Below are 13,760 nucleotides of genomic sequence, written 5' to 3' on the forward strand. Positions count from 1 at the left end.
ATTATTGGTGCGATTCATAAAAGTTCAGGGTTTTTAATTTATATTGTGGTGACCCACTCCTCTACGCAGTCCAGGTACAATTATTGGTGCGAATCATAAAAGTTCAGGGTTTTTAATATATTGTGGTGACCCACTCCTCTACGCAGTCCAGGTACATTTATTGGTGCGATTCATAAAAGTTCGGGGTTTTTAAGATATTGTGGTGACCCACTCCTCTACGCAGTCCAGGTACATTTATTGGTGCGAATCATAAAAGTTCAGGGTTTTTAATATATATTGTGGTGACCCACTCCTCTACGCAGTCCAGGTACATTTATTGGTGCGAATCATAAAAGTTCAGGGTTTTTAATATATATTGTGGTGACCCACTCCTCTACGCAGTCCAGGTACATTTATTGGTGCGAATCATAAAAGTTCAGGGTTTTTAATATATATTGTGGTGACCCACTCCTCTACGCAGTCCAGAAAGATACCTTGTTGCAACGTTTTGGACTAATAACTATATTGTGAGGTGTTCAGAATACACTGTAAATTAGTGGAAATGCTTGTTATTGAATGTTATTGAGGTTAATAATAGCCTAGGAGTGAAAATAAGCCCAAAAACTTGATTTTTAAACTTTTTATGTTTTTTTCAAAAAAAATCCGAATCCAATACCTTAAATCCGAACCGAGACCTTTTGTCAAGTGTTTTGCGAGACAAATCCGAACCTCAAAAATAACGAAAATCCGGATCCAAAACACAAAACACGAGACCTCAAAAGTCGCCGGTGCACATCCCTAAATAAAATATCTACTTAATACCTGAAATAAGACACAGGATCAGAATTTCATTTTGGCGAACTAAGATCACAGTTTTAATTGTATAAGTGATACGAAGAAAGCATTGCAAGTTCAACTAACAAGTTAATGCTATGCAACCAAACATAGGGATGGCTACCCGGCCCAGAGACTACAAACCTTCTGGCATCAAAGAGCACGTTCACTGAAATGCAGCCCAGGTCCTTCACAGAAAGGACCCCAAGAGAGACATAGATAAAAGGGGGAAGAATCCTGCGGCCAAACATAAACTCTGAGCCCTCTATTAACGGCTGACTGCACTGCTTTCTCTTAGACTGTGCTTTTATATGGTACTTATCACTAATTTCCCCCCAAATCTGTCTCCCAAATGAGTAGCAGTTTCCTGAAGTCTTCCATATTTAATTTTTCCATTAGGATACAGTATAAGGATGAGATTTGGTGTCTAGCTCCTAGTTTTGCCAATTTCATTCATAAAAGAGCTGCATGGAGAATTGGGTCAACTCCATGAAACTGCAAGTTTAAGGTTTGTCTAAGTTGTAAAAATCGAAGAAAGTGGTTCAGAGTGAGACAATGTTGTCTATATAGCTGCTCAAATGAACATAAAACTTCATTTTCAAATACTTGTTCAATGTGGTGGATACCATATTTGGACCAGGCCTTTTTCTCTCCCATCTTCACTAACTCATTAAAGTTTAAATTACTCCAATGGGGGGTCATTGGTTCATATTCAGGACCATCTAAACATTTTGTTGAAGCCTGAGAGATTCTGATAGCCTGGGACACTAAAGCAGGATCATGCTTGGTGCTTCTACTCCCTAGAAGAGATTGAAATCGGGAGTGTAGATAGCCAATTTTATATACTAGAAAGTCACGGAGAACTGTATCTTTTTGAGTTAGCTCCCACGCCCCAATGCGTGCCACTCATTGACTACCTTTAGGAAAGTCGGGAGAGAGTGTTGAGTGTCTGATAAACATAGTAATATATTGTCTGCATATAATGCAATAGTGTCCATTCTAGGGCCCATTTTCAATCCACAAATACCTGTATGTCCCCTAATAACGCATGCCAGGGGTTCAATGGCAAGTGCAAAAAGAGTAGGTGACAAGAGGCATCGTTGTCTTGAATTAGAGTAGAGTAGTTTCACCCATTGAATAAACACTGGTCCAAATCAGGAATTAGACATCACCACCCACGGTCGGCAAATATTGGCGAGTGGCAGAACTTGCAGATTAGTACATTTATCCACAGATGTTTCTTGTATAGTTCAATAGAGATTCCATCCAATCCTAAAGCTTTACCAGTAGGGAAGGAGGAAATTGCATCACTATGTCTTTAACTGTAAGGGGTGAGTCCAAGAATTTCTGGCTAGCTGAATTTAACCTAGGGATATAAATTGAGTTTAAATACATTTGAAGGTGTTACCATATGGGGAATTGTTTCATAAAATAATGTAGTAGTTTAAATAAAAGTGAAATGTACTGGTTTAATAAATAAATATAATTGAGTAGGTTAATGAATAGATAATGTATTGTATAGGATAGGATATGTATCTGTATGTAAAGGTGTGTGTGAGTATATATATATATATATATATATATATATATATATATATATATATATATATATATACATATATATATATATATATATATATATATATATGGATATATATATATATATATATATATATATATATATATATATATATATATATATATGTATAATTGTAAGAAATAGATAGGTTAAGATATAGTTTTTAGGTTAAATGAGTTTGAAAGTTTAAATGACTAGCTTGGTTAGATTGAGCTGATACAATTAGTTGAGAGACCAACAGCTGGGCAAATAGAATAATGTTTGTATGTCTATTGTACTCAGAGGTCAACAAATGGTCTCAAAACAACATGCTATTCATGTTATCCTGCTTCTTTATCACATAAAGGTGATATTCATTATCAGCCGGAGATTAAATAACTTCAGACAATATGTAGGCCAAATTATATTGAACCAATACAGACATCTCATGTTTATCCCTGTTTGTTCACTTCATGTGAAATCCTTAGGACAATAATTATTATACTGAAATTTACTCACATCAAAGACTTGGCTTGTCACCTTGGGGAAACAAAAGGACCTCAATTGGTTTTATGACACTTGAAAAGCAGTCATGTATTGTGTAAGTTTTACATAGATTACAATCATGCAATGCCAGATTTAGAGTGGGGGTTCTATGGATATATAAATATGAGCGTTCAGTAGTAGCAAGGGGGAGAAAAGGAAAAGGAGTTGAACAAAAGAAAAGGATCCTATTTTAAGATAAACAACTCACAGGTAGTATACTTATGATTATCTTGCAAGAATACAATATGCATATGAATTGTTAATGTTTGTAAAAGTATGTCATGTTTTTTATGTTTGTTTACTGTATAGTTAGATAAGGAAGCATATATAATTAGAAATCTTATCCCATGGTGTATTGTTATCTTATAACTTGTATCATTTGAATATTAAATAATTGTTGAAATAGAGCTGAGTTTTCACGTCGAACTTATTTATTTGGAATCACTAATATATCAAAACTGCATGTAAATATATGTTTATGTCAGCTTGACAAGGTTGGACTTTCCGCATAGTCATATGAGCCAAGTTAATATATCTGTGTTTATAGTATATTTATTATCGCATAGATATATTTCTTGGACTGTAGCAATATAGACATTCCCTGTTAGAAATACATGAGCCAGTCATATGCACATAAGTGATAAATGTGATTATAATATATGTGATTGGACTAGAAGTAGTTTTGCCATTTTTATGAGCCAACCAATTGCAAGTCTGATATGATATATTTGCAGATATCTATATGATACATATAAGATATATATATATATATATATATATACATATATATATATATATATATATATATATATATATATATATAGACATATATATATGTATATATATTTGAATACTTATATGTAAAGTTTAATAATAAGAGAAAAAGATATATATTGATTCCAGTCTCGTTTACAAAGGTCTGATTTTGAATAATGAGCTTTAGAGGCATATGCATTTTGGAAAAAAATCATAAAAAACGTTAGCAGTTTCTGGAGTCGAAGTTCTTATGTTACCCATTATGGGCCTGAGTCATTAAGGATAGTAAAGCATAAAAAAGGAGTAACTTTGTATCCGGGCAAAACCATGTTGCATTGGAGGGGAAGGTAAATGTAAAATGTGGCACTCACTCTGTGCCATTAGCCAGGCTTGTCTGTCTTCTATTGAGCAGGAAGAAAGATAGATTTCCTCTAGATGAAAAGCTTCATTTTCTAGGTCCTCCCCCTTCAATTTGGAGTTTCGTTTAAAGGAACTGACACTGAATGTGAGGGTTTCTCGTATAAAAGCCTTGAAGGCATCCCAAAAAATAGTGCAGCTTATAGTGGTAACATTAGTACCAAAGTATCCCTCTCATTGAGATACTAAGGTGGAGCCATCTCCCAGTAAGTTTAGCCAGAAATCAAAGGTGGGATTTCCAAAATAGCAGACCTTGTGGGGCTTGCAACTCCATAGTGAGTATCAGAGGAGAGTGGTCAGAGATCCCTCTAGATAAATAATTAACATCAATAACAGAGGGAACCAGTTTCTTACAGACAAATCTGAGGTCATTTTAGGAAAAAGCATAATGAGATGTGGAGAAGCAGGATAACTGTACCTCCCCTTGGTGCTTCACCCGCCATATATCTTTGAGTCCCACAAACCAATGTGCTGATAAGATCAATAGTGAATTTTCATCTACCGCTAAAGTAGCAACATAGATGCTTGCGTAATACACAATTGAGGACATTCTTCTATATATTCCTTTGTTCTGTTTACATATAGACTCCCAGTATGTGTACCATGTATAATCTATCTCTACACAGTTCTCACAATATACACTTTAAAGCAAACAATGGAATATATATATATATATATATTCCATCTATATTCCATTGTTTGCTTTGAAGTGTGTATTGTGAAAACTGTGTAGAAATAAATTATACATGGTACACATACTGGGAGTCTATATGCAAACATAACAAATGGATATATAGAAGAGTGTCCTCAATTGTGTATTACGCAATCATCTATGTTGCTACTATAGCGGTAGATGAAAAATCACTTTTGATCTTATCTGCACATTGGTTTTTGTTATGTGTCACAGTATATATTTGGGTCACACTATCTTTTGAATTTTTATTTTTTACATGTAAACATCGGGGGAATAAAAAGGATTTCACACATCATAAGAAGAAAATACTTTATCATTTATTCAAGAGACACTATAATTTTTTGTTTGTGTTTGTGACGATTTAATTGTTTGTTTTACACCAGTGCAATTGTTGCAGTATTTATCACTGTTTTTCAGATTACACAGTACATTCTTCTAGGGATGAGCGGGCTCGGATATCTGAAATCCGAGCCCACCCGAACCTTGCCGATCCGAGCCGGATCCGAGACAGATCCGGGTATTCCCGCCAATTGCAAAACTGAAAGCGAGGCTCCGAGTCATAATCCCGCTGTCGGATCTCGCGATACTCGGATTCTATAAATTCCCCATTGGCCGCCGCCATCTTCACTCAGGCATTGATCAGGGTAGAGGGAGGTTGTGTTAGGTGGTCCTCTGCCCTGCTATATCCTGTGCTGTGCTGTGCTGTGCTGTGCTGTGCTCAGTCCAGTGGTGCTGTGTCCTGTGCTCTGTCCTTCTGAGTTCAGTGGTGCTGCTGGGTCCTGTGCTGTGTCCTGTTCAGTCCAGTGGTGCTGTGTCCTGTGCTCTGTCTTTCTGAGTTCAGTGGTGCTGCTGGGTCCTGTGCTGTGTCCTGTTCAGTCCAGTGGTGCTGTGTCCTGTTGTCTGTCCTTCTAAGGGCATTGTTATTTCCCCAATATTCCCAAGTTATATTAAATGTAAAAAAAAGTTATAAAAAAAAAAATAATTATAAAAAAAAGAAATTAAAAAAAAATATCCAAAAACAATCCTGCAGTATAAGTCCATTGGTCCTGCAATATTACAAAGTTCCCTCTTTCTGCAGTATAAGTCCACCAGTGGTACTGCAATATTACAAAGTTCACTGATTCTGCAGTATAAGTCCAGTGGTACTGCAATATTACTAAGTTCACTGATTCTGCAGTATAAGTTCAGTGGTACTCTCCGCTGTCGCATATAATTTTTAAGGGCTTTGCCGAGTGTGTGTGGCTTAGGGGTACGCTCTCTTGTGCTACATATAATGGAAAACAAAAATTTGGAGGATAAAGCTGCGAGGAAAAAGCTCAGTTTTCCTAAAAGACCCGCTGGCGGGGATGCTGATAACATCTGGTCCGGGCTGAAGGACCTGCCAATCATTGCAGACATGTCTACTGTTGCTGCATTGGATGCTGTCACAATAGAAAAAATGGTGGAGGATTATTTTGCTGACACCATCCAAATTGACATGTCAGACAGTCCATATTGTCACTGGCAGGAAAAAAAGGCAGTTTGGAAGCCCCTGTACAAACTGGCTCTATTTTACCTGAGTTGTCCCCCCTCCAGTGTGTACTCGGAAAGAGTTTTTAGTGCAGCGGGGAACCTGGTCAGTGAGCGGCGAAGGAGGTTGCTTCCTCACAACGTTGAAAAAATGATGTTTATAAAAATGAATAATCAATTCCTCAATGAAGTACAGCACTGCCCTCCAGATAGTACAGAGGGACCTGTGGTTGTGGAGTCCAGCGGGGACGAATTGATAATGTGTGAGGAGGAGGAAGTACACACTGTAGGGGGAGAGGAATCAGAGGTTGAGGATGAGGACGACATCTTTCCTCAGTAGAGCCTGTTTAGTTTGTACAGGGAGAGATGAATTATTTTTTTGGTGTGGGGGCCCAAACAAACCAATCATTTCAGCCACAGTTGTTTGGTAGGCCCTGTCGCTGAAATGATTGGTTTGTTATAGTGTGCATGTCCTATTTCAACAACATAAGGGTGGGTGGGAGGGCCCAAGGACAATTCCATCTTGCAACTCTTTTTTTGGCATTATGTGACCATTCAACAGTCGTTTGCCATGTTGAAAAAGTAAAACAAAATGTCAACAAATTCAAAAAATTAAACCAAAAGTAAAATGCCCGGTCATAATTTAAAACAAGAGGTATTGACGTGCTAGAACTACTGTAGTGTTTATATGTTATAAACACTACACTTGGAACTTGGAGGAGGTATTGTGGCCCCGGTACCAAATTTAGTACCGGGGCCACTCCACTATGCAGTCCAGATAGAGGTGTATCAGATATTAAACAACGTTGACTGTTGCTGCAAAATTTTTAAATAATATTGTGGGGAACACTACACTATGCAGTCCATAAACTTTTTTGGTAGAATTCAGACCCGTGGAGGGTTTTTTAATTATATTGTGGCCCCGGTAAAAAGTTGTGTACCGTGGCCACCCCACTACGCAGTCAAGAAACTTTTTTCTTGGAATTCAGACCCGTGGAGGGTTTTTTAATTATATTGTAGGGACCACTTCTCTACGCAGTCCAGGTACAATTTTTGGTGGGATTCAGATCATTTGAGGGTTTTTAAATTATATTGTGGTGACCACTCCTCTACGCAGTCCAGGTACATTTTTTGGTGCGATTCATACCAGTTGATGGTTTTCTTATTATATTGTTGTGACCACTCCTCTACGCAGTCCAGATACATTTATTGGTGTGAATCATACAAGTTCAGGGTTTTTAAATTATATTTTGGTGACCACTCCTCTACGCAGTCCATGTACATTTTTTGGTGCGATTCAGACCAGTTGATGGTTTTCTTATTATATTGTGGTGACCACTCCTCTACGCAGTCCAGATACATTTATTGGTGCGAATCATACAAGTTCAGGGTTTTTAAATTATATTGTGGTGACCACTCCTCTACACAGTCCAGGAACATTTTTTGGTGCGATTCAGACCAGTTGATGGTTTTCTTATTATATTGTGGTGACCACTCCTCTACGCAGTTCAGATACATTAATTGGTGGGAATCATACAAGTTCAGGGTTTTTAAATTATATTGTGGTGACCACTCCTCTACGCAGTCCAGGTACATTTTTTGGTGCGATTCAGACCAGTTGATGTTTTTCTTATTATATTGTGGTGACTACTCCTCTACGCAGTCCAGATACATTTATTGGTGCGAATCATACAAGTTCAGGGTTTTTAAATTATAGTGTGGTGACCACTCCTCTACGCAGTCCAGGTACATTTTTTGGTGCGATTCAGACCAGTTGATGGTTTTCTTATTATATTGTGGTGACCGCTCCTCTACGCAGTCCAGATACATTTATTTGTGCGAATCATACAAGTTCAGGGTTTTTTAATTATATTGTCGTGACCACTCCTCTACGCAGTCCAGGTACATTTTTTGGTGCGATTCAGACCAGTTGATGGTTTTCTTATTATATTGTGGTGACCACTCCTCTACGCAGTCCAGATACATTTATTGGTGCGAATCATACAAGTTCAGGGTTTTTAAATTATATTGTGGTGAACACTCCTCTACGCAGTCCAGGTACATTTTTTGGTGCGATTAAGACCAGTTGATGGTTTTCTTATTATATTGTGGGGACCACTCCACTACGCAGTCCAGAAAGATACCTCGTTGCAACGTTTTGGACTAATAACAATATTGTGAGGTGTTCAGAATACACTGTAAATTAGTGGAAATGATTGTTATTGAATGCTATTGAGGTTAATAATAGCGTAGGAGTGAAAATAAGCCCAAAAACTTGATTTTTGAACTTTTTATGCTTTTTTCAAAAAAAATCCGAATCCAAAACCTTAAATCCGAACCAAAACCTTTCGGCAAGTGTTTTGCGAAACAAATCCGAACCCAAAACATCGAGAAAATCCGAATCCAAAACACAAAACACGAGACACCAAAAGTCGCCGGTGCACATCCCTACATTCTTCCAAATTAGGCTTTGGTTGCAAATCTCTGTTTTAATCACTTCCAGTAGTTTGGAGGGCAGCTACACGGACCAGGTATTAGAAGGGGTTCCTGTCGTTTAAGTTGATTGGAGTCATCTATTGCAACAATATGATAAGCTAATTATACGGATTATTGGGACAGGGAGCACACAGTTACACGTCCTACTCCATACTTCACCAGGCCACACCCCCTACCCAAAATTTTACTTGTGCACATATTTGGTGGCCTATCAATTGATTAGAAGCAAAGTCCACAGTGTTGGATTTTTTTTTAATAAGTGTTGACTGTGTGTAATAGATCCTGAAGACCTCCTATCCTAACCATAAATAATTTCTACATACATGTGTTAGCAGAGTATATTTATTACTTAACTTTTCTACAAGCTTTTCATCTTTGGTGAGTAGGTAATATACCATCATCTGGTTATGACTGGCCCCACCAAGAAGCACCAATAGCATTTCATGCTACATAGCTCAAACCAATGACATTAGACCGATGATGCGGCTCTGTGTGCCCCATACACCTGGCCCCTTACTGGATAGAAGACTAGAAGCACAACAGGACTCCCTTAAATATTGTAAATATTTAATACGAACAGTAAATAATTATATAAATATATATATATATATATATATATATATATATATATATATATATATTCTCGATGTGGAGACGGCACACAGGGATTTGAATGTAATAAAGTTTCTATGAGAAATAATTGATCCAATGTTACAATTTTAATAAATTTCCTTCAGCTTATCAAAACTGAAACATCAGATCAATTATTTCTCCTAGAAGCTTTATTACATTCAAATCCCCCAAGCTGCCTACCTCCCCATGGAGAATTTATACGTTTGTTAGAGGAGGTCAAAGGGGACAGATATTCATATCATGTGAGTGGCAAACTACTTTCTCTCTCTCTCTCTCTCTCTCTCTCTCTCTCTCTCTCTCTGTCTCTCTCTCTCTCTCTCTCTCTCTCTCTCTATATATATATATATATATATACATTTATATATATATACAAGTTAACCCGTGCATGATACTCATACATTCTAGTCAAATCAAGCTACTTATTGTGTTAAAAAGGTTCTTGTCGTGCATTTGGGGCTAGGCCAGGCCTCCTCAGGGGAAGAGCGTTACTTCCCGATGTAAGCGCCCTTTTTTAACGTGGTTTTGTCCACATGTCACCGCCTCATCATTCTTCTCCATCACCTCATCCTTCATCTTCATCGCCACATCCTTAATCTCCATCGTCTTACTGTTCTAAAACCTCTCGATACACAACATTTCTGCTAAACACCTTATCGCTGTGCTCAATCAGTCTTCCTTGAAGGGCAGTATTCATAACCTGCACTTTCACAACACTGCTTCTCCGTACTCGTGAAAATGCGACATACATTTGTCCATGACCAAAGACAGGCTCTGGTAAATAAATACCCACACGGTCCATTGTTTGACCCTGTGACTTGTTAATGGTCATAGCAAATGCCGCTTTCAAGGGGAACTGCCGCCGTCTTAGCTTAAACGGCAGTCCTGTTTTGGCTGGACATAAGTCAATCCGAGGTATCATCACCTTCTCTCCTTCAGCAGAGCCAGTCAAAACTTCTGCTTGTATCAAATTTGTTTTCAGTGCTGTCACTACTAATCGAGTGCCATTGCACAGTCCTCTCTTAACATTCAGATTTCTCAATAGCATAATAATGCTTCCAACTTTCAATCTTAATCTGTGCCTTGGCATTCCGGAAGGAGTCAAGGTATTCAAAAACTGAACTGGGAAATTTTCTTTCTCAGTGTCATCGTCTGCTTGTACTGCATCATCACTCAAATAAATCATAAATTCACCTTCCATTATTTCCATCACCTTTTCATTAAGTTTATCAACGTCCTCATTTAAGGGACACAAAATTGCTCGATTCGACATAGATTTAACCATGTCAATCGAAATGTTCTCGCCAAATATCTCCTTAACAATATCATCACATACCATGTCGTGTGGTATCTCCATCGTTTCTTCGTTAAATTAATCTTCATTTGTAAAAGCTCCATCTCCCAACTTCAACAATCAATCACTGTATTCAGGATCTTCCGATCGCTGATTAATCTTCAATTCAAGTCTTTTAAATTGCCTCCATGTGCTCGAAAACTTAATGCTTCCTTGCACAATGGCAGCTCTCATTGCATGCGGTAGAACTGGCAAGCATTGTCTGAAGTCACCTCCCAGTAAAATAACTTTCCCCCCAAAGGGTATATTATTCTTCATCACTTCTCTCAAAAGATGATCTATTGTATTGAGTGTATGGTTAGAAACCATTGTGCACTCATCAATTATAAATAATTTTGCAAGCTGAAGGCTCTTAGCCTGATCGGATGTCGGCTTAATTCTGGATACAGATGATTCATTAATTGAAATTGGAAGTCCATATATGGATTGGACTGTTCTTCCTCCATTTAAAAGATTAGCTGCAATGCCTGTCGAGGCAGCAGTAATCACTTTCTCTCCTATCCTATTCATAAAATGGATCAAATTAGCATAAAGGTACGTTTTTCCAGTTCCTCCAGGGCCATCAATAAAGAACAAATTCTCACTTAGAGGTTTATTTGAAATTGCTTTCGTTATTTTGTCATATGCATTTCTCTGCTCTTCATTCAACGTAAGGCTCATTTCTTCTGCTTGCTGCCTTTCTTTTTCTTGATCAATTTCTTGATCAATGTCTGGCAAATAAACTGGAGGACTCGGAAGTCCGTAATGTGCGCAACTCATTCGATGGGAAGCTAACACATCATTAATATCTCTAAGGGCATAGCCCTCACATTCATTGCAAGTAGGGTCTTGCGAATGAAGTCTGTGACAGTAATCTTCCATCATATCTTGTTTAAATTCTTCATACAATTTGCGTGGATCAGTCGGAGAGCCAAAGACGCAAATGTATGCAAATAAATCTCGTAGTTGCCGAGGCATACTACACACAACTGCATCTTCCATAGTCGACTACCACACCGTATCAGCAAGCAAAAATCCTCTTGCTTTTGCCGCTTCACGAAAAGTTAAATATTCCACTTCACCAACAGTTCTCAAATCTTGGAAGCTTGTAGCTCCCGTGACGTGTAACAAATTTAATCTCAAATAATATCTCTCCCCTTCTTTTAACCCCACTGAGTACATTCTTCCAATCACCTTGTGTCCTCCTCTCTGTCTCTTTTTCCAAACTCCCTTTTCAAAAACAAAATGGTCAGGAATTTCTCTATAAAAAAATTGCCGAGCATTTTCATTGGTTTCATTCAGCTTGAACCAAGCCATCAGAGTTGAATTCTTATTCAATCTCTGTACAAAGTCTTCCATATTTTCGGTGTCGAAGAATATGCTCTGTTGTCCAGGCATATGCACCGCCAATCGTATGATGGCATGTGTCTGCATGTGCATTGGAAATGCAAATATTCTCCATATTGCTTTGGGAGCACTCACATATCTCAAATCTACATGCTTCGCAGGCTCATCATGTACTACATCTACTTTAATTTCAACATTGGCACAATCATGTCCTTTATATACGTATTTAAACAAATACTTCACACTTTGTATTGATGCACACACCTCAACATTGATGTGACAATTATATTTCAGTAACAAATATGCGTTGTAAGGTACAACCCATGAATTGTCAAATATTTTTCCATTCACGTCATGCTCAACCCCTTTTCTTCTCATATATTTTGGATAACCGTTTAGATTTCCTACTGTTGCATTACAAAAATATTTTGGAAAATTCTTCATGCATTTTCCGTTGTCCATGCATGGGGACTGGGGGTTTCTCAAGCCACATGGCGTATGAATCATATTTTTGGTGACGATTTCATACAGTCGTGGAAATTTTTCTTTATCAGGTATCTCAGCCTTATCAATATCTTCCACTGTCTTTAACTTTGACTCTGAATCCATAATTAATAAAATATGTGCATGTGGAAGTCCACGCTTTTGAAATTCAATAGAGTGAACTCTTGCCACTTGCATTCCAAATAGTCCTTCATTCAATTCTTCAAGTAAACTTTTAAGTTTTAAATTAAAAACCCTCTCTACCATATCAGGTCTATGTTCTACCTGTTGCCAAGGCTCCAGGTTTTCGACAATTTCTTGCCATTTTGGATTGCATGTCATAGTTATGAATATATCTGGTTTCCCAAATTTAGTCACAATAGCCATTGCATCCTGGTATCTTTGTTGTTTATTTCTCGGGCTTCCCTCAAAAGAAGATTGTAAAATGACCATTTTCCCTGGAGGAATTCCTGTCTCTTCAGCTCTTTCATTAATGTGGTCCATCAAGCCACTGTACTGTTCTACTCGCAAATCTTTTTGATGGGTTTTGATCCAATTTAATCTATTTACTTCAACTTTGACATAAGTGTCAACAATATAATGCTGAGTCAATTTTCCACCATTGAGTAGAGGATTGAACTCATCTCTTACGGACAGCTTATAGCTGTAAATCATCATCATAGTCAAGCGATCATTCTTATTCGCTCCAATCAATTTAATTTCAGTGCTCCAGTTTTGTTCCGCACGCGGAAAGAATAGTGGATACACCTTAGCATCATGATTGGGATCAAGAATGCTCAGTCTTTTCAAAGGAGGAACTCCTGGTTTTGGTCTTAAATGAACCAAAATATCTCTATTAAACGGAGTTTCCTAATCCGTATTTTCAAATACCACAGCTACTTCACTCGCTCTTTCTACGTTGTAACGTCAAGGATCTTGTTTTCGGTCTTGTTTAATTGGCATCATAATATTAGGCATCTCCGTATTATTCCTCATTGCTTCCCTTTTAGCATCTTTTTCAACCTCATGTAACATTCTGTACGCCTCCACCAACTTATTCATTTCTCTTAGTAATTTCTCAATTTTTTCCATAATACGCTCATCGCAATCTTTATTTTCTGGCATATCTGCTCTCTCCTTTGAAGCATCGTCAGTATCAAGTATGTAAAGTTGAGCAA

At 37.7% G+C, this 13,760-nt stretch overlaps 1 protein-coding gene across 1 annotated transcript; it reads right to left on the reverse strand.

Annotated features, from left to right (window-relative positions):
* Window positions 1-1,266: 1,266 nt before the first annotated feature.
* LOC142150758 (uncharacterized) lies at window positions 1,267-13,263 on the reverse strand. Its single transcript, XM_075205953.1, is given in 4 exon segments — window positions 1,267-1,613; window positions 4,045-4,201; window positions 10,120-10,734; window positions 11,263-13,263. Coding segments are annotated over 4 exon segments (3,120 nt in total).
* Between the last annotated feature and the right edge of the window lie 497 nt (window positions 13,264-13,760).

This window comes from Mixophyes fleayi, chromosome 4 (genome assembly GCF_038048845.1).
Source record: "Mixophyes fleayi isolate aMixFle1 chromosome 4, aMixFle1.hap1, whole genome shotgun sequence".
NCBI classification, from domain to species: domain Eukaryota; kingdom Metazoa; phylum Chordata; class Amphibia; order Anura; family Limnodynastidae; genus Mixophyes; species Mixophyes fleayi.